We start from the raw sequence: 21559 nt of genomic DNA on the forward strand, positions 1-21559 counted from the left end.
GGTGGTTTGGGTAGCTGACCTCAGACTGAAAAGGTTTCTTTTGTGGGGTGGGCTCATCTGTTCTATTGTCTTGTTTGTTTGTTTGTTTGTTTGTTTGTTTGTTTTTGGCGGTAGTGGGGATTGAACTATACCCGCAGGCGCTCCTTTTCTCCCCCACTCACTCGGTGAAGTCCTGTGGAAGAGCAGTCAGTGCTCTTACCCGCTGCACCGTATTTCCAGCCCTCCTGCTTGTACTTTCTGAGGTAAGGTCTCACTTTGTTTCCTAAGCTGGCCTTAAATCCAGCCTGTCGCACTTGCACCTAGCTCTCGAGCACCTCTTGTTTCAGCCTCCTAAGTAGTGGGACTGTAGTAGGCTTGTGCCACCAAAGCTAAGTAGGGTTTGCTCTTGTCCGAGGTTTCGTACCCATCTACTGCTGCTGCTCCATTTGGTACCCAGGCCCTCAGGATGGAGGACGTCTGTCACTTGCTGGGAGCCTTTGCCTCAGCAGAGCTGAGAAGGGTGTGAGCTTGGCTCTCTCCTGCCAGGAGGCTGCTCTTGTGGCCTGTCCCACCCATGGAGACTGCCTCTCTGGACTGCACCCAGATTCTGCCTTAGAGCCAGAGCCAGCCGGGTGACACAGCCTTCCCTCGAGGCCCTGACTCTACAGCCAGAACTCCCTGGAGATCAGAGGAAGCAGACACGCTGTCAAATAAATACGCTTCCTCCTCAACCCCTCACCCCCCATTAAAACAGCCACCTCCCTCTCCAAGGACAGGGAAGCTGTCTGGGCCCCACACTGTCTGCTTCCAGATGACGTGTGTGTAGCAGAGACTCCAGGCCTGGGTGGGCAGGTCCAGGCCTTAAGGAACAGTGGGTGTCGGCTCAGGATGTACATGGCTAGTACTGCCCAGACCCCAAGTGTGAGCAGGCCTGGGGGCCAATGGTGGTGGATCACTCCCTTCAAGCTGGTTTCCCTGTAAGGGCAGGGGGTTATAGCGGCCTGTTGACCTCTCTGGGTCTCTGTATCCTCTTCTCAATGGGTGGGAATCCTGGCCCCAGCAGGATTCTTGAGGTTCTGATAGGTATAAACTAGAAAGGTCTGTCAATAGTGTGGGATTTGCTGGCCATTGCAAGGACCAGCCTCGCCATTAGGTAGTAGTGGCCATGGAGAGGGAAGGACAGGTGATGGGAACCCAGAATGGAGCCACTGAGTAACTCTGACTTGTCTCTGGTGTCAGGGCCAGCCTGCTGGGCCGCCATCTGAAACGCATTACTGATGCTTTGTAAACTTCCATCATTCAGCCACATGAAAGCCTCAGGCCTAAAAATAGCTGCTCCCAGAGGACGCCCCGCACTGGCGGGGCTCAGCTGACCTCTGCACACAAACTCTCCTCCGTGCCACCTCCTTTGCCCAGCAGCCCCGAGTGGCAGGGCTGCACATACCCACCCACCCACCCACCCACTGTGGGCAGCCACTGCCTGAGGCTGCTGTATCAGACATAGCTCTTACTCTGCTAGCCATGGCTTCAGGCCCAAGGCCTTACCTGAGGCGGACTGTCTGGAACAGGAGAGTCTGCTGGAGGGTGTGGTGCGGACCCTTCCTTACGCTTGTCCTGGCCCAGCATCTGTGGGAGGCCCCATTAGCAACAAGTGGAACCGTCAAGGCCACCGAGACAGGCCACTGACCTGGTCAATGTCTAGTGTGGCACAGGAGGGTCACTGGCTGAGGTGCTGGGAAGGGAAGGGTGGGCCTGTGTGATGATGGGCTGGGTGGAGAGCTAGCAGCAGGGCCTCAGGCTGCCAGTGCTGACTCCTCGCCCTGCTTTCTGTGGGCTCCCTCTCCCTATGGTCTCTGTGACCAACTGCAAGCCACTCTTTTCTCTAAAAATAAACATGCTTATGGGATTGGGGGAAGCTTTGTAGCTATCAAAGGAAATAATAGGGTGTTTAAGAAAATTACATTGCGTTTTAAATAACCAGCATGAAAGTCATTAAGTTTGAAGTTTCACTCAGATCAGATGGCTCTGTGGCCTCCTGGTGGCCAGGCAGGCAGAGGGTGGGTGGGCCTCTGATGCGAGGCAGCCTGTGGGAAGCAGTGGGGTCTTTGCCAGGCATGGCTGGACGCTTGGGATGTGCTGGTTGCGGTAGCCACCCCAGAGCGTGATGGACGGCTTTGAAGCAGTGTACAGCCCTGGGAGCTGTCTGCTGTGGTGGGCAGCCCCGTGGGTGGGGATGGAGGGAACAGATGGAGCCAGGAGATCCAACACTAAAAGGTTGGTGGCTACATCACCCGAAACATACAGGGATGGTAGGTAGCTCTGATCATAAATGGCTGGAAAAAGAGAGTTGGCTGTGTCTGTTCCTTTTAGTATAGGATTCTCGGTACTGACACTCAGGTGCTCAGAAAATAGAACATCTCATGTGTCTAGATTTATCTCCATTATGACAGAACTAAAAAAACAAAACAAAGAACCTGTAGGTTCTAAGTGCTTGCCTGGCATGCTGGAAGCCTCCGCTAGGTCCGGTTCCTGGCACCACGTAACCTGGTAGAGTGGCAGATACCTCTGATTCTAGACAGAAGGATCAGACATTCAAGGCCATGCTTACTGTGTAGTGAGTTCAAGGCCAAGGCTACACAGGGCCCTGTTTTGTGGTGGTGTTTTGCTGGTGGTCTGCATTTGCAGCCACAGTGCCAGGGAGGCAGGCACAGGCTGACCCTGAAGCTCTCTAGCCAGCCAGCCAGCCTTGCTGGGCAGCTCTGACTTTATTGAGAGAGACTCTGCCTCAGAAGATAGGAAACAAGGACATCTTTGACCTCTAGCTGCCATATGCATGCATACATTTATTCATACTATCCTCTGTGTACACAGGCACATATATATAAACACACATACACATAGCATGTTCTATTATTGCCAGGGAAACTGAGGCTCAGAGAGGTACTTGGTGGTCAGGATTTGGATGTGGCTCCTCCCCTGCTGTCTATGTTCCTTGCTGCATGTCTCCCTTTGTTCTGGAATGTGAGGGACAAGAACAGTGCTGCCTGTGGAGCTTCATGGCGTTCCTCTGACCCCAAGAAGAGACTTGGACTCTCCCTACCCCTGCAGGCTCTGGGGCCGAGCTAGCTTTCTCCTTGCCCACCTAACAAGGTCAGCCCTCCCAGGGTAAGGAAGGATGCATTTCTTGGTTGAGAGACATGAGTCCAGGGCCCCTCAACCCCAAGAAAATGTCACACAAAAAAACAGTTTGTAAGTGGCCTATAAGGTTGAGCCAGGTTTGGTGTGTGGCGGAAGATGGTTAGAAATTATTTGCTGTGGAGTTTTCTTGGCCAGCTTGGTCCTCACTTAGCCCAAAGCCTGCTGCTAGGTAGGCCTCTCTCGCCAAGGTACCCCTTCTGGGATATTTACGGTTGGCTTCAAGAGTTTCCTAGGCTCTGAGTCCTTAGGAAAAGCTGGGCTAAGGAGATGGTGGGCAACCCGAGGCCTGGGTATAACAGCCATGAAAAAAACATCTTGGGAGCCAGAGCCTCCTGCCAGCCTCATGAGGGCATTTTGAAAACAGTGTTTTCTAACTGTCCCTTGTGGTTGCTGCAGGCCAGAGAGGAGTTCATAAGCCTGGCCTGATTGTGACCAGGCAGTGGTCCAAAGGACACTGAGGGCCGGCAGTCCCAACTTGGCATGGAGCTGGCTTTCCTGAAAAGCCTTTGTCTAGGGACAGGTCTTGCTTTTGTCATTTCTTTCTCCTCTTGATCTTAAGTACACAAAGAATATTAGCCAACACATACAAGAACTCACATAGGCTTGGACATATCCCAGTAGCTCGTGGGCATTTTATAGACACAAAGTATGGACACTGCACGAGTGTTAGAGGAGTGACTTGAACCCAGCTCCTCCACAATGCCCTGTCTTTCTGTAGGTAGCATTCATGGTACCGACAGCAGGGTGCTTCCCCAGCAACCCCCCCACACACACACACACGTCTGCCTCCCTGGCCATGGAAGTTTGGTGTTCCCTGCCCTTCGTAGGCACACTTCCTATAGGTGTGCAGCAGTACAATTTTACCTGAGCCCCCAGCTCAGCTTCTCTGGGGGGGCTTCAGCTCAGGACCTTGCGGCAGTTGGAACAGCACAGCATACCTCTGCTTATACTGGGTGTGGAGCTACAGCAGCACTCCAGGGCTGGGAGCATACCTCTAGAAACTTCTTTCTGCATCTTGTCTTGTGACCTTGTGGATGAATGGCTAGATTGAGTCTACACAGAGCTCCCAGGCCTTAACCCAAAGAAGCTTCAAGGGTCAGACCAGAAGGAGCATTCTTGTGTGGCCTCCAGGCAAAACTGTCTTCTTGAGGTGGTCTAGGCAGTCCAGGTAACTTGGAGGACCCCATGCTGTCCTTCATGGATTAAATTGGGGAAGAGTCTTCAGGTCTCTTCTCTCCCACATTCTAACTACTGCTAACCATCTTCCCGTCAGCTCCACCTAAGGAAAATATAAGCTACACAGTCAAGACCCTGTCTCAAAACCAATCAACTGAGATTTATTTGGCAGGGAGCGGCCAGCATAAGTGTTGTCCATGAGCTCTGGCCGAGTCACAAAGCTGCTGGCCAAGAACGCAAGGGTCTGGACTCAGATCCAGAGTGGTCACTTCTGGCCGTGAGACTAGAGCAGCTCACCGAACTCTTCTCTGCTTCACCATCATCATCATGTGTAGAATCTTCATGCACAGCACAGTGGCTTGGGAAGACTGGTAATAGTCTAGCACAAGGTGAAACTCTGTAGACTGCTGGACACTCAGCCAGCCATTGCTGGACTGGCAGGGACCACCAGCTCCAAGTCTGCACCTTGCCTTCCTGTTCTGGGTCCTCCATCTCTGCAGAGCCTCCAGCTGTGCCCCCAGTGTACAAAGCTTCTAATCTGCTAACATGCCTCCCTATTGCTAAGCCCAGAAAGGGTTGAGGCCACATCCATGGTGGGTTTGACGGGTTTGGCGTTAGCCACCTTGGAGGAGCAAAGCCACTGCCTGTGCTTGGGGCCTGCCCAGCCCTACACTGCCTGCAGAATCCCCAGACAGGGTGTTTGTAGTATTAGCTAGCAGCTTAGCTGCAGCAGCTCCCGGAAGCTTATATTTTCCTCTGAAAACATCCTGTCCTGAGGGGCGTTTACCTCAAAGAGGAGGAAGGAAAACACAAGCAGACAAATGCATAGAAACCACGAGAGGCCATGGGCAAGGCCACTCAGCTTATGAGGGTTCAGCTCAGTCTAATGGTGCTGCTGGGCTGGGTAGAGAAACCACAGGTTTGCCAAGGCTGCGTGCAGGGACTCTGGTCCTCATCTCCGGTGGGGCAGGTCCGTTATCTGATGTCAGGGCGAAGAGGCTAGTGGACTAGCCACATGCAATTGGCAGGGCTCTGCAACCATGGCAACCTTGTTGCTGACAGGTGGCTCTAAAGCCTCTTGGTCTAGGGTGTGGCCCAGCTGTCCCCCAGCCCTTTCTGCTCTGCTGGCCCTAAGGCCATGGCCCTGGTTCTGTAGAAGGCATCTGGCACAGGGTGTTGGTGAGAAGCTTATAGGTTGTTGTTTCTTGGAGAGCACTGTGCCTTGGGCAGTAGAACCTGAGGCCTGAGCTGAGGACAAAACGAGCAAGGCCTGTTCCTCTTAGCCAGTCTGAAGTAGGCCTGTAGAAGAGGGTCTATGGACACCTGCAGGTCCAGCCCTGGGTGACTTCATTTGGAAGTTATAGGAACCCTGCATGCTGGGAAGTTCCTTCTCTTGGGTTCTGGCGAGCACTCCACCCAAGAGCTAGTCAGACTCCCAAGCACACACTAGTCATTGCTGCTGACGGTGACTGAGTGTGAAGACAAAAAGAGAAGTGGAGGGAACTGCTTCAGTGGCATCTGAGGATGAAGTCAGCCTGCAGTGTTCCCCAAGATGAGGCTTGGGCTTCTGTCCACGTGTACCTTTTCTAATTAGTGCAAAAACACCATCTCAACTAGTCTGATTGTGACTGTGGTCTTTGTCATTCTCAGAGTGCCCCAGGTGTGTAGGGGTGCGGGTGTAGAAAGGAGAAAAGGAAGGGGCTCGGATGACAGATGGACCCCAGACACTAAAGAGGCCCCAGTTTCTGTGTGCTGCCGTAACCCTACGTGAAGACCCAGTCTTCTCCAGGGCGGCAAGTGTCTTTGAATGTGTGTTTATCTGGAGCCACTTTCATAGAACCAACCTGGATCCCAGCTTTAGTTCAGTGACCAAAATTAACGGCATAATCCCAGAACACAGGGAGGAGAGAAGGCAGGTAAGGACACAAGAAGGAACCAGCCATGTATGGAGAGTTGGAAAGGTCTCCCAGGAGCAGTCTCCTTGATAAGAGGTGGGAAAGAGACCACCAGTCTTCTGTGTCTGGTGCAAAGAATAAGAAAAGGAAAGTTTAGAAGGGTGTGGCTAGTCAGCATCCTTGATGAGAAGAATCCTTGAAGGGGTCCAGCAGGATCTGTGTTGTAGATGTCATCCTCTCCTCACAGAGCCTTGCTTCAGTGCCTACCTCAGATGGTCCCTAGGGGCCACTCCCAGCTCTGTAGTAGGAGCTGGAGAGGAGTAGGAGCTGTCCTGAGGAACTAGAAGTCCCAGCCACAATGGCAAGTGTGGTGGAATGTGCAGAAATTTAGGGTACCAAGGGTTCCACAGGCCTTTGGTCCAGGTCTTCAAGAAATGCTATTGAGTGCAAAGCCTAGAGAGCCAGAGATGTCCAGCTCTCTGGGATGCTCAGGCAGTTGCTTGCCAAGCTAGCAGACCCTTATCTAGGTTAGAGGTGGTCATAGGCCTATGTAGGAGCCAGCATGGCAAGGAGCAAAAGGAACTATGGAGTCTCATGGGGGTGGGAAGAGGCATTGAGACAGAGATCTGGGTGTTTAGGTAGAACAGGAGCATGCCTAGGGTGGGCACAGAGATCTGGCTAGGGCCTCAGGGAGCATGTACCAGCTATCACTGTCAGGTTGGTTTCTGGTGACTCCTTTTAGAGCCAGTGGAACATGGGCTCAGCACAGTGTAAGCCAGCCAGGCTGAAGGGAGAGGTTGGTAGAGCTGTCTCTACACCCAACCTCCTGTTCTGTGAGGTTCTGTCCATATTAGTCCTAGGTCTTTGCACTGTAGCTATTGGCAGCTGAGCTCTGGCTCAGCTTCTGCTTCAGTTTCCTTACCTGCTAGTCGTGACAGTCACTGTGCCTGCAAATAGCAGGTCTGGATGAAGAGGTTTCTGGTGCGCAGAACTGCCTGCCCGGAGGTAGCCCTCAGTCATTAGCAGGTGCTGTTTGCAGCCTCAGACATTCTTTGCCTGACACAAGCTAGGAGCTCAGGGACATATCCTAATACTTGTTTGGGCTTATGGGTCCTAGATGCTCAGGGATGCTTCTTTTGGCTCAGACTCTGCCACAGGGCTTTCTTGAGAGGACCTTTTCTTCTACCCCCATCAAGCTTGAGGCCAGAGGAAATAGCAACTTTCTTCGCTGGGAAAGTGTTGTGGGGCTCAATAGCTTGGGGGTTTTTAGAGTCAACCGTCAGAGGCAAGGGAGTTTCTCTGCTGGTGGTGAGAGGGGCTCTCAGAGAGCTCTCAGCCCTGTGAGTAGACCGCTGCGGTCTGCAGGGAAAATGCCGACTGTGTTTATTTTTTACCTGAACCTGCAGGAAGTAGGGGGCTAGGGACAGCCTAGCTGGGCCCAAGCTCAACTCTGAAGCAGAGGCCTGCTCAGGGGTCCCCATTTCTACTTTGCACTGCCTTGCCCTGAGGTGGTAGCCAGGCTAGGGCACTGGAGTTGGGAACTTCAGAAGATACCTTTGGGATAATAGGTACGGGTGGGTATGGGAGAGTCTCAACAGTAAGTGCCAGCATCAGGAAGGACTCCTCTGTTGGGAGGGGAGCTAGTCACCAGGTGGCCAGCAGGGTAGATAGGTCCTGGCAGGAATGGCAGGGTAGCTGTAGGCATCCCTGGGGCCCGAGTCCTGGACCTGTCCTAGACCTGTGCTGGACTGCCACAGGCTGGTGGGAGCAGCTGCCGAGCTCCACCTAAGGCAAGGAGTAGGGATGTGAAGTGTCTGATGCAGGGGCAGCACTAGGTGCAGTTGAGCCTCTGACTGCTGTTTGCATGTTTATGTCCCATATGTCCTTTCCCTTAGTAAGGAGATGAGGGACTCTGCTGTTGAGGTGCTCAGTGCCTGGTGGGAACTGTTAACCCAGACCTGCCTCCTTCCCTTGGAAGCTAGGGACAGTCACCTAGAGGCAGATGAGGGAGGAGGGCTCAAGTCCCTGAGCTTGCCATGAACACACCAGGCCCTAGGCAACCCCACCCTGTTGTCTGGGAAGTCTGGCGCTGAGACAGCCTTGTACTGAAGCCCTGGAGCGGGACGTTCTACTGGCTGAAGGAGGCAGGAAGCCTTGTGCCAGACGGTTCCCCCTGGCTAGCATCACTGAGCAGTGAACAGGCTGAGGCATAGGGTGAAGGGGCCAACTAGAGAAGCTTGGGAAGAACTGGCCAGGCCCTTAGTGCTTGCCCTGGAGCCCTGGCTTCTCAGGAGCTCTAGCTGCTGTTGGGTTCTTTACCCCACCCTACCCACCCAGTACTTCTGTGGTCTGTCTGTAGACTTCTAATTAATGAGGCTTTTCCCCAAATCCCAGGAAACACAAGTAAGCAGGACAGGCCCATCATCCCCAGGACCCCCAACTGCCACGTGTGTACACACAGTTGGCAGGAGTTGTAAGCTAAGCTGGTTTTTTTCAGGCCAGCCCGAGCTGCACTGCAACCTGGGGTTCAGGAAGCAAAACTAGGCTTTAGGGGCTTTAGGCAGTGTGAAGGGTGCAATGCCATGAGGTCTAAATCCTGAAGGAGTAGAGTTGCCATGAGGCTGCTGGCTGCCACTGTCCGGGAATCTATGAGGATGAAAAAAACCTTAAAGATTGTCAGGAAGCTTTCTGTCATAAAGGGCCTCAGCAGGCGCTCCTCAAAATTAGGACAAAGCATGGCTTAAGACTGATGAGGTGGGCAGCACTGATGTGGTCACTCCTGTCCAGGAGGTGAGAGAGGCTCCCCAGGATCCTGGAGTGTCAGGACAAGGAAATGGTCAGCAAGCCTGGTGCTGCCCAGCTTCCTTCACATCATCATATACCTCAAAACTTCCCCAGTGGGGCTCCTGGACACTGCAGGTGATACTGCTGTTAGGAGCTGGGGGTGCTCACACAGCTATCACCAGGTACGGAGACAGTCAGTCAGGGAGGCTTTAAGCAGTGGCAAGATCTCTGTGTCTGCTGGAGCCTGGCTAAGAGGCAGCTCTCTGGTCCAGGTGAGGATGGCGGCTCAGACTGGTTAAGGAGCTAGGAAGTGGCTAGAGTCTAGCTCCTGAAGGTAGAGCATTAGGATCTACTGAGAGATGGACATGGGGTCAGCGTCAGGAACCACTTCCAGGCTATCTGGTCTGAATGGTCATTCATTCATAGAAGAATGGAGCTTCCAGAGACTGAGGAAGTCCACAGCATGCCGGCTGAGGCAGAGGTTCTGATCTGAGGACTGCGGATACAGCTCAGTAATAGAGCACTTCCATGGAGTTTGGAGACATTTTAGGCATTGTAACACACACCTTTAATTCCAGCATTCAAGGGACACAGACGGGTGGCTCTCTGTTGAAAGCTAACCCTGATTCTGCTCTACAGAGTGACTTTCAGGACAGCCAGAGATACATAGTAAGAACCAGTCTCAGAAAAACAGAGTAGGAAATGTGGAGTCATCAGATAGATGCCGTTCTGTTGTCGATTTGATTTGTAATTGTGTGTGTGTGTGCTGTGGAGGCCATCACATTCCGTGCAGCTCCAGTTACAGGCTTACTAAGAGCAGCATGTGCTCCTAACTGCTGAACCATCTCACCAGCCCCAGCCTGAAGATGTGTAAAGTCGTACCGATGTAGACGGAAGAATCAACTCAAGGACTAAAGGAAGAGCGGCCTCCAAGGCCGGAGGAAACGAAGCAACTGAGTGTTCTGAAAGTCAAGTGATGGAACCTGGTTTCGAGGAAGAGGAGGAATCAGTTTCTCATGAGGGCAAAGAATTGGAGAAATGGTGACTGACCTTAGCATCTTGGAAGTCATTGTGGATGCTGACAGGTCTCCTTGGGCAAGAGACAGGCTAGGGTGAGAGTTGAGATCTAGAGTCACTGAATGAGGCTGGACCTACTAAGGGTTCACAGACAGGACAGGCCTGTTTGTACCCCAGTGGCATGTGCCTGACATGTGTCCACACATCTCACAGCCTGTCTCTCCTCCCAATGGACATACTTACTATGTAGCTCTGGGTGCTGGTGGCTTGGAACTATGCAGACCAGGCTGGCCTTGAAGTCAGAGAGCCACTTGCCTCTGCCTCCTGAGTCTAGGGTTTGAGCGGAGCACCAACTGCCCAGCTTCAGACATCAACTCTTGTTTATCTATGACAGAGGGAGACCTGAGGTAGCCCAAGACTTGAGAGAAAGGTGCAGCTGACTGCTGGAGGCAGGAATGCAGGGAAAGGTGGCAGGCCAGGATGTCTGTGATCCACTGGAGCTGTGCCCAACTAGAGGCCTCATGCCGAGCTTTCCCTCTGGCCTTACCTAGAGCTACAGTAGCCAAGTAACAAACAAAGGACCTGTGCTAGGCCACTGACTTCCAGAAGACACCCAAGATGTGAGGATTGTTCTGCTGAAATGCCTGCAACCAACTTCATCTGCTTTATTTCTCCCAGGTGTTCTCTTTACTGTCTGGTTCCAAGATGTCTCCTTTCTTCCTTTTGTGCCATGGTGAGCAGTCACTCCTGTGTGCTCTCAGCCAACAGCATTTCAACAGACAAGGTTGTCTGGGTGAAAGCTGAGCCTGGGTTGTAGATATCCACAGAGCTCTGGCCTGCAAGAGCATGCACACCAGGCCTGACAGCGACTCCTTGTGGCTGGGCCGTGTGCTCTCTCTCGGCCTGCTGAGTCATTTCTTGACATAGAACCATTTGACTGTGAAAAGTAAGAGTCCTACAATGCTAAGGAAACCAGAAGAATGATGTCTGGACAGACTGTCCCTGGAGGGAGCCAGGTACCACCTGACCTCACTCAAGTCGGGCCAAAGGAGGTTCCTTCTCCATGCCAACACATGCCGCTAGAGCTCAGGTGGGACAGTCTGGTAGCTGTAAAGGAAAAGGCTGCAGACAGCCATTGGGCTTCATAGAACAGGAGCTCAGGAAGGACTTCTGGGTAGGAGAAACACTGCGTGTCCCAGAAAAGGCTCACTAGGTGGGACTGCATAGTCAGTCTGCAAAATTGGGAGGCAGGAAAGCAGTGCCATAGGACACAAGGATTGTAGAGCCCTCTTGCCGTAAGCTTGTGATTTCTGACTGCCAGGATGACCATAGAGCTCACTGAAGTTCTGCATGCCCAGACCCTTGCATCCCCCTGCCCCCCAACACTCCATGTTCACCAGCCTCCTGGTCATTTTCCAGCATAACAAGCCTGGCCAGCCCCCACATGGCGTCCCCCAACTTTCTCCACTCTATGAACATTTCAGCAGTCCACACCCCAACCCTGCACCAGCGGACATCAGCCAGAAGCAAGGTATGATCCAAGGATGGGAGAAGGCCATTGAGGTGGGAACTTACTGTCCAAGCTCCTGGCTTCTGAAGCCACATAGGCTGGCCCACATTATAACAGAAAAAGCTGGGACTTTGCAAACCCAGGGCCCAAAGAAAAGGTCAGAAAGGAACCAGGTGTGGAAGGCAGAGTCAGGAGGATTGAAAGTTTGAAGCCAGCCTGGGCTACACAAGAGTTCCAGACAAGCCTGGGCTACAAAACAAGATTCTGCCTTGTAGGGGTTTTTTGTTTGTTTTGTTTTGTTTTGTTTAAAGTCAGAAAGGGACTGAGTCTGAGGGCACAGGGAGGAGGAATCAATCAGAATGTGAGGCTGCTGGCTCCCCATTTCAGTGTGAGCAGCATCTGCATTGCTGCAGCTGTAACACTCATGGCCTTTCCCCTAGTGAGAAAATGGAAAGTGGTGGCTGTGATGGCTGATTCACCTCAGCCTCAGCCAAAGTCATTCTGAAATCCACCACTGTCAGCTGTGGGAAACCTGCTGACTCAACCCTGGGGCTGGGGGGAACCTGCCTCCTCAGGCCAGGTTCTTCTAAGCTAGAGGCTGCCTTCTACCCAGAGCCAGGCCAGAGTCCTAAGCAGAGGCTCCAAAGGCAGAGCAGCAGTGCACCAGGAACTGATGAGGTTTGGCCTCCCATTCACAAGGGACTCCACGCTTTGCCTCTGTCCAAGCAGTGTCCTAGGACAAGTCACTCAGCACTTCTGTCCTTGGTGCCTTTGGTTTGTCAGTAGGGTATTGTTACTATGCTAGGGTAGTTCTAAACAAACCAGCTGAAATCTGGGCCTCTAGTAAAAGGAAGCATTGGATCTTTTGAGGCCTCTATAGAAGGCTCCAAGGTACAGCAACTGTCCCAACCTCCCAGGTCAGGGTGATGTGCTTACTTGGCCCCTTTCCACTACAGGAGTTCACAGGCCGCTGCAGACCCCCGATCTCTCTGGATTTTATTCTCTGACCTCAGGCAGCGTGGGACAGCTCCCCCATACTGTGAGCTGGTAAGTGTGGGCCCAAAGAAAAAGGGACACTGTATCTGGCCTCCCATGCTCCTCCTTTACCCAGCTTGTTGAGACCTGAGCTGCCAGCTCTGTAGCCAGTAGCTTTAGCCTAACCTAGCTCTAAGCTAGCAATCCTTGTGACTGGGAACATTTCCCAGGGAACTTGACATACTTCCTTTAGGGAGGTAGGAATGCTGGCTACTGGTCTCAACCCTATTGGAATTAATTCTCCAGAAGGTGAGGAAGCAAAGTTGAACCTGAGCAAGGAGGTGGCATAAACCACCACCAAGAGAGGCTACTGCCTCTCACAGCTGCCTGGTAGGCAGGCAGGCAGGCAGGCAGGCAGGTACCTGGTGGCCCGAGTGCTGCTGCTGCTAGTCTGTTCCAGCCTTGGTGGGGCTGTATGAAGAATGGGGTCCTTCCTGGTCTCTGGTGCTTGCTTGACCCACACTTGTGACCAGCCTACTAAAAGGGTCTATTAAGGCTGGACCAGGCCTGACTGTTGGCCAGAGTCTGTTCTCAGCTGGAATCAGGTCTCAACAGGCCATTGGCCTCTGCCTTTACTCATTAACCACAGTGTGACGTGAGCAGGTCTCTAACCAACAGCAGGAAAGGCTGTCTTCCCAAGAAGGGAGTGAAGGGCAAACCTTCAACCTGGGCCTACCTGCCCTGTTCCACCTGCTGCTTATTTATGATCAGCACACTCCTCCATTTCCAGATTGTTTGGGACAGAGTTCCATTCTGGATACAAGTCAGCCTACCCCAGGACCAAGGTGACACTCAGCATTCAGCCTGATGGTCCCAGGCCAGTGTTCTGAACAGGCAACTCTTGGGACAGCTTCTTAAATCCCTTAGGCCTGCAGCTCCAAAGACCAGGAAATCTGAACTAACTGAGCCTCCAGAGAAAGGTAGCTCTATGCTCTTAGCTGCTGCCAGGTGAGACATGAAGCATTCTCACTCTCTGCACTGAGCCTGTATGTGCTAGCAAGGAGTCTGGGTGCCAGAGAAACTCAGCTGGAGCTGATTATGACCTTAGGTCTCTGCCCTTTCAGAATAAAGTCTGCCCAGTGAACAGACAGGCAAGAAGCCAGCAGTTACGATGCAGTGTTAACACTGTCCTGGTTTGGAACTATAGGAGCCCAGAGAGACACCTCATTCTCCTTGGAGCCCTGGGCTTTTGAGTCGAAGCAGGGGGTGTGAAGAGATGCTCAGTAGTTAAGAGAACTGGCTGTTCTTCCAGAGGACCTAGGGTTTGGTTCCTAGCACCCACATGGTGGATCCAACCCCTTCATTGGAGCTCCTAGAGTACCAGGCATGCAGGTGGTACAGACATACATGTAGGCCAATCATATACATAGAAAATAATAAAACTTTGGAAGAGCAATCAAGACATTATCAGTAGGAAGCATACAGATATCAGTGTCTGAGAGAAGGCTGCCAGATACATGCAGTACTATGTATGAGTCCCACCACACAAGGCACAGAAGTCCTTCCCCATGTCTGGCTAGCAGTCAGACGGCTAACAGCTGTCTCTCCCAACCACAGGCCCAGCCCTCCTCTCTACCCCCTGTCCCCTTCCTGCGGATATAGACAGCACTTCCCTGCCCCCACTGCAGCCCCTGGCGCCCCCTACCCCAGGTGAGTCCCCTATCCCTGCAGCCAGGCTCCTGCTTCCTGTTGTCCAGGCTTCAGTACCCACACAGGGCTGTGTTCAGGCCAGTGCTTACCCTGTGTTAGTTGTTTGTCCGTCTGTCTGTAACTTTGGAGTCCCGTGCTGTTCTGTGCCTGAAGATTCAACTAGAAGTCTCAGCCTAAGACATACTGGACAGAGCCTCCCAGAGCAGCCAAGACAGCAATGTATGTGTGTTTATTTCAGCTCTACTGCTCATCCTTGCTAGGGCATCCTTTGAGCTCTGCCCAAGCCCAAGGCCTTTGAGATAGTGCTGTCCTCTAGAACCTGCCTGCTCAGGACTCTTAGATCTCTGTAAGCAGCAAAGGGCAGAGGAAATAGCAGGAAAGAAGGGTTGGGTGAGGAGGGTATACATATGTATGTACCTCTTCATTTAGCTAATTCTAGTGACAAATCTAGCTCTAGATATGCCATGATTAGGAGGTAGACATACAGCACTGACAGCAGAATGGGTCAGCTAGGCTCAAGTCAAACCTTAAGGAGACCCCAACTAGGCATGATGAGTCAAAGAGGACTGTAGGAAGCAATTCCTGGGAAAGGTAGACAGAAGCTGGAGCTAGCTGGGGGATGGGGAGATGATTGTGACAGGAAAGTAGGAAGATGGGGAGAAATGTAGTAGGGGTGCAAGAAGCAGGCTGAGTTTTATTCTGTTGTATATAGCAGGAAAACTTGAGCTGGAGTGAGCCAGAAACATTCTTTTTAAAAGTCAGTCTGTTGTGAGGAGGGAAGCCTGGAGGACTGAAGTGGAGAGCAAACAGGCCTACAGGTAGCCATAATCACCCAGGCTTGTTCACAGGGGCAGAATCAATAACCATCTGAATAACACAGGAGTCCTTTGCAGTGTCTGTGCATACATATATGTGTACCTGTGTCCAGACCAGTGAGTATAACGTCTCTGTCAGTTGTGTCCTCTGTGCAGGGATCTCCATATGTGTTCAAAGTCTAGCCCAAATTTCTGGTTTAGTGTTGCTTTCCTCCTGCCTTCAGGTTCACGCACCCATCCTTGATGCTGGGATCTGGTGTACCTGGACACCCAGCAGCCATCCCTCACCCAGCCATTGTGCCCTCCTCAGGGAAGCAAGAGCTGCAGCCCTATGACAGAAGCCTGTAAGTTAATACACAGACTGGGAGGAGGAGGGACAAGCAGTGTAAGCCGGGCAGGTGAACAGAGTGGTTTGGTCAGCCAGGACATACATGCCTCCCACCAGGTCCAAGGCCCCCTTCCAAGGCACCTCAAAGGACTGCCTAGAGGGCCCTACTCAGCTGTTCTGTGGCTCTGGCGTTGACCATTATTACTGTGCTTTTTAATCTTCAAAAGCAAGAGTGGGTGGGGAAGAATAAGGAACAAAAAGTTTTTTGAGCCAAGAAGGAAGGGGATGAGTCTTTGTGCTTTTCCCACTTGGCTACAGTATTCTTGAAAGGAACAGTTATTACTCTCTGTTCACTCATGTGAGGCAATTAGAAAATTCTACTTACAAACTACTATATAAAGAGTGGCGGAGCTAGCCTTTAGTCCCAGGTCTTGGGAGGCAGAGACAGGTGGATCTCTGGGTTTGATGCTAGCCTGTTTTCATAGTGACTTCCAGAATGGCCAGAGATGCACAGAGAAGCCTTGTCTCCAAAGAACAGAAAGTGGTGGCATTAGGTTATGTTCACTGCTGGGTGTGAGGGTGGGGTGGGGGCAGAAGGGAGGTGAGAGGGGGAGGCTGCTTTCCAAGTAATGTGATCTTGTGTGCCTCAGGAAAACACAGGCAGAACCCAAGGCAGAGAAGGAGGCTAAGAAGCCAATCATCAAAAAACCCCTCAATGCTTTCATGCTTTACATGAAGGAGATGAGAGCCAAGGTCATTGCGGAGTGCACACTCAAGGAAAGTGCTGCCATCAACCAGATCCTGGGTCGCAGGGTGAGGCCATTGGCAAGTGGGCTGGCAGGGATTGCCTCCAACCCTTTTCACCCTGGTACAGCTTCCTAATTTCCTGATGCATCCCATCTGCCCCTCTTCCCTGTTGCAGTGGCATGCACTATCTCGAGAAGAGCAGGCCAAGTACTATGAACTGGCCCGAAAGGAAAGGCAGCTGCACATGCAGTTATACCCAGGCTGGTCAGCACGGGATAACTACGTAAGTGGCTAGCAATACACCATAGGGGCAGGTAGGGGAACCCTTGAGATATCATACCCAAGGCAACAACCTCAACACAGGAAGGGGAACTTGTCTCAACAGTATAGGCAAAGTAACACAGAAAGCCCAAGGACCCCACCCCCAGCGCCCCCCACCCCCGCCTATATCAGAGGAAGAAAGCTTAAGCAACTTCCCTTAAAGATGGTTCTCCACTCCAGAATGCATTCGGTTATGGAACTGTGGCTCAGTATTTAGTTTGGCCACATGAGAAGGGGAAGGAAGGGGCCTGGAAATCCCTCCTGTACTCAAATGGGAGGTAAGATTGAGAGAGGGAGGAACCCCTAATCATACCCTGTCTACTGTAGCCTTATAAGAACTAAAGTCAAGAAAGAGGAGTCCCAAAGTAGGAGAGGTCTATATCCTAGAGGCAGTAGGCTTCAGATAGCCCATTGTCTATCCCCCAGAACCAACCATCCCTCTTGTTCCTGCAGGGAAAGAAGAAGAGGCGGTCAAGGGAGAAGCATCAGGAATCCACCACAGGTGAGGCCTTGCTTCAGTAATACAGACGTTCCACTCCACATTCCCGTTTCAAGAGCAGCCCTGCTCTGGCCCAGAGGGTGGGGTGGAATGCTCAGCCACAAACCTTCAGTGCCTGAGCCCTCTGGAAACAAATCTGTGTCTCTTAAGTATAATTTCATGTAAATAACAGCTTAACTGTAGGAACGGACCAGAAGTGCATGATACACCCCATACCACCTTTGCCAGCCCTGCTCAGTTAGGTTCCACCAGAAAAGCTTATGAAGAACTGATCACAAAGTTCTATGTCTAAACCAAAATGTTAGTCAGGACCCAGCAGTAATCAATCACACAGCCTGCTGACAGGTACCAGGCAATTTCTCCATCACTAGTTCCCATTTCCCATGGCAGTACATAGTGCTGCAGAGAGCCCAAAGAACCAGCCTGCTGTAGGCCTTATTCTTGTCCCCAACTCTGATGATTTTGATAACAGACTATGATATACATTCTCAATTGTGTTGTTCCCATACAGAAAAGCTGGAGCCTAGGACTGGGACATATTAGGAAAAAAATTTCCTAGCCCTTTCTCTGAGGCTAGAACAATCTATCTTTCCTTCTGTAAGTGTGAAACATTAGGTATAATTATGCTGTATATACCTTTAGCCTAATTAGGAATGTGGGCCAAAGGGAGATGGGACATTCTCAAGAATAGAAAATGTAGCTGCCTTAAAGGTCCCCTATGCAGTTCTGGAGCCTCCATGCTAGGATGATCAGCCAAGGGAGAGAGAAGACAGCATGAAGACCACCTCTACACCCCATCACTCTTCCCACTGACTCTTTTGCCCAACTGGGTGACTGCCTTTTCTCATACCTTGCTCTGGGTACTAAGGCTTCCCCTGGGTCTGGCTATGCCATGGGAAGGTCCATTCTGCCTATGGGGGCTATGGGGTGTCTGTAACTGGCTAACACTGATGTTACCTCTTCTTTCTGGGCCCTGTTCTGCCCTGCTGCCTGCCTGCTCGCCCTCTGCCCTGTTCTGCCCCTCTGGCATGGGTGTGAGCAGACCCTGGCTCGCCTAAGAAATGTCGTGCTCGCTTTGGCCTCAACCAGCAGACGGATTGGTGTGGTCCGTGCAGGTGGGTTTGTCCCCACCATCATCCTCCCTTTGCTTCAAGCCGCTTCCCTTATTGCACATGTTCTGCCGGGTCTGCAGCCCTTCCTTTGGTCCCTCAGCCCCCTAGCAAGCCCTGTAGAGAAAGGAACCCATGTCTCCTAAGAATACAAGTGAATATTGAGCACAGCTTGTGGTGATGACTGGTCAAGGTGAGACAAGAAGAAAGGGAGAGACATATATAAGCAGAGGTGGGTCTGTTACCAGCCAGGTTTACCACATCCTCAGGAAACTAACCTGTCACATTTAGGTAGCTGAAGCCCCTACTCCTAGCTCCAAAGTGATAAAGTTCCCCAAACTCCCTCATTTCTTTAAAATAGAATTCCTGCTTAAGAGATACAAGGTGATGGTCTCAGAGACTCCTGGAAATAGTCTGATCACCAGTGTGTGACTTGCCATCTTAGATCTAGTAACACACACACACACACACACACACACACACACACACACACACACACGGAGACAGGATACGGGGAGAAAAGCATCCAAGATCAAGGAGGAAGGAAGTGTATGTGTGTTGTGCTCACAATAGTTAAGAGACTCCATCCCTAGAAGAGGTCCTATTCCATCCTTGTGTGTTACGTAAGGCAGATTGTGGAACCCTAGCACTCAGGAGGCTGAGGTAGGCCAGCCAGCACCAATGGGAGACCCTGTCTAAAACAAAGATCAAAAGACAAACTGCCCCCAAAGTGCTAGAGCTAGTTATTAATAAGCAACAGTTACTTAGCATTTCTTCTACTAGCCTGGCTGTGAGACCCAAGTTTGCTCACAAGCAGCACAGTCAACCTTGCCTTAATAATGCCTAACTAATCCCTACAAATATACATTGAACAGTAGGCTCAAAGACCCACACTGAGAGTTTGTTCCACTGGAAAACAGGAAGCAGCCCGCAGGCCTACACACGATTCCTCTCGCCACCTTGTGGCTGTTCTGTGTAATTGCACTTGTCCTAGGTCTGGGCCAGGTGGGGCTGAAAGATAGGCATAGTTTCCTTGGCCATGGAGAGAGGATACAGTGGTTAGCCAGGCCTGTTCAAGAACAGCCATTTTCTGGTTGTGATGTGTGACTATGGATTCACCCTCTGTTTACAGATAACTCTCTTCACTATTCCTAGGAGGAAAAAGAAATGCATTCGGTACTTACCCGGAGAAGGCCGCTGCCCCAGCCCCGTTCCTTCCGATGACAGTGCTCTAGGCTGTCCCCGGTCCCCAGCTCCCCAGGACTCACCCTATCTTCTGCTGCCCTCCTTCCCCACAGAACTGCTTGCTAGCCCAGTGGAGCCAGCGTCAACATTCTCAGGTCGCTCTGCAGCTCTTACTCTTCCAGCCCCTCAGTCTCCAAAGACCCCCCACAGCACCCTCCAGAACACACAAATACAGCAACAAGAACCTCAGAGACAGGCAGCCTAACAGCCTTAGTTGCTAGGCACAGAACACCTGGCTTGCTCCAGGGGCCCACCCCTAACTGAGGAGGAAGCAACAAGACCAGCTCCCATGGAACCAGCTAGGGGTCCTCTTAAGGTGGTCAAGATTTCAAAGGCTGCACAACTCCCTGAACCAGGGGCCATCCATTCAAGAGGTGAGGGATCAGATCTATGTAGCTGTAACATCTTAAGGGGAATCCTGCTGCCTGTGTCAGCCATATCTCTTATTACTGGCTGGACATCCCCATTGTCCTAGTAGGTTTTGTTTTTGCTGTAGGTCAGATGGGCTGGACTGACCTCTTCAGCTGCCTACTCTACAAATGCTTCTCTTGCCCTCTGCCACACCTTCCCCATGCCAATACTTCCTGGACCAAGAATACCTGGTTTGCCACACAAAATAACTGTGGTTGACCAGCCACAAGTCTAAACAATAATGCTTCTCTCTTAAGGAAACTGAGAAGCTCTGTTTACAAAAAACAGCTGCTGTTTATAAGCTGGGCCAGAGGAAGCGTCTTAACTGTGTTCTCAGGAGCTTGCAAGAAGAGGGAATAGAATACGTTTAGGCCTTTCAATCTTGGCAACATAACACAGACCTACCTACTGGGGCAGTCTAGCTTTCATTTCAATCTTTCCTGAGAAGCTTACCAGCATTAAAAACTACAGTCAATAAATTAAAGTTGGCTTAAATCCAGTGTGCACCCTTCCCTATCAGGTTCTTCCCAGTTCCATCCCAGCCCTTCTGTCAGCTGAGTCAGCTCCTAGGCAGCTGTGAGGGCAAATCCCAATCCACCAACAGCCGGAGCCCCTCCCAGCACTGAGAGCCAGGCAGCTTCAATTTCTCTGTGGGGCTGCAGGAAGAGATGTTACTACTAAAGCAAGGAGCCCATAAAACCTCTCTGGTGGACATGGTTCCTTGCCACATTCTAAAAACTCTTTTTGAGCCAAACTTAACCCTGAGCCTTGAAAAACAAGTTTTTTGTTTGTTTGTTTTAACCTTTTTGTTGTTTTGCATTCTCACTGTGTATAGCGTGAATCCAAAGAAAATGAAAAGGGGTTATCCAATTATTCCACAAACAAAACAAAACAAAACAACAAAAAAAAAAACCCTTTAGTTCCGACTTTAGTCCTCATTTCTCAATCCAAAGATCATGTTTCTAGTGTAGTGTTAAAAGTCTGGCCAAGTGTGGTAGTGTGCACCTGTAATCCCAGCACTGGGAGACAGAGGCAGGGGGACCTCTGTGAATTCCAGGACAACCAGGGCTGTATAGAAGACCTTTTCTCAAAAAGAAAAACTGTTGTATCCAAAATATTTTTGTATTGTAATGCATTATCATAGAAAAGCTTTTTTAACCATGAGAATAAAGATTTCTTTTTACTTGGTTTTTAAAAGCTTGACTTGAGTAATTAGCTGTTTGAGTTAAACAAGCTTAGCACTGCTGCTCTTGAAGAGAACCCAGGTTCAGTTCCCAGTACCTGCATGGCAGCTCTCAATTAACAGTGCCTACTAATGTTCTTCTCTTCTGTCACAAAACCTGGAGTATATCCCTTAGTATGAACAAAGATTCCAAGACTGTCAAACTGTAAAACCCAAAAATCACAATCAGTATCTCTTGACAGGGGCTTAGTCCTCATCACCACAGCTAAGCTCACTTTCCAAGCTCTGCTTTTAATCCTGACAGTACAATCAAGGCAGGCTGGTCTACTCCCCAGTACCCTTGTGCACCAATGAGCTAGCTGGCAGTTGCCATTCAGTAATTGGACAGCCCGACCTGAAATGTATTCAGGATCTACTTTCTTGAGAAAAGAAAAGGAAAGGAAAAAAAAAAAAAAAACACTTCAAACTTACTTGAAGAAAAATACACAGTCCAGTCTTAAAATTTGATGTCATAAAAGTCCTACACAAAGACTGCTCGATTCTTAGGACTGCCTTTTAAGGCACTTAAGTATAAAGACCTGTGAAGTTGGAATAACTACTTTTTTAGATGCAGGTACACCATGTTAAAGTACACTGTGCTGCTAACTTCTAGATCTC

The 21559-nt window shown here is 50.9% G+C and overlaps 1 protein-coding gene across 8 annotated transcripts in view; it reads left to right on the plus strand.

Moving 5' to 3' along the window:
• Tcf7 (transcription factor 7) overlaps positions 1-20916 on the plus strand; it is a 30162-nt gene extending 9246 nt beyond the window's left edge. The window contains exons 1-11 of one of the 8 annotated variants that reach the window (XM_076936866.1): positions 8643-10073; positions 10728-10782; positions 11469-11580; positions 12516-12606; positions 14152-14244; positions 15284-15403; positions 16038-16200; positions 16310-16417; positions 16909-16957; positions 17997-18069; positions 19219-20916. In XM_076936866.1, coding sequence (XP_076792981.1) covers positions 10009-10073; positions 10728-10782; positions 11469-11580; positions 12516-12606; positions 14152-14244; positions 15284-15403; positions 16038-16200; positions 16310-16417; positions 16909-16957; positions 17997-18069; positions 19219-19513 — 1224 coding nt within the window. In that variant the 5' untranslated portion in view covers positions 8643-10008 and the 3' untranslated portion in view covers positions 19514-20916. Of the gene's footprint in view, positions 1-8642; positions 10074-10727; positions 10783-11468; positions 11581-12515; positions 12607-14151; positions 14245-15283; positions 15404-16037; positions 16201-16309; positions 16418-16908; positions 16958-17996; positions 18070-19195 lie in introns of those variants that run through there. The other 7 variants (XM_076936865.1, XM_076936863.1, XM_076936867.1 and 4 more) reach the window with 7 other exon arrangements.
• Positions 20917-21559: the final 643 nt, after the last annotated feature.

The sequence above is a fragment of the Arvicanthis niloticus genome, chromosome 6 (genome assembly GCF_011762505.2).
Source record: "Arvicanthis niloticus isolate mArvNil1 chromosome 6, mArvNil1.pat.X, whole genome shotgun sequence".
Classification (NCBI taxonomy): domain Eukaryota; kingdom Metazoa; phylum Chordata; class Mammalia; order Rodentia; family Muridae; genus Arvicanthis; species Arvicanthis niloticus.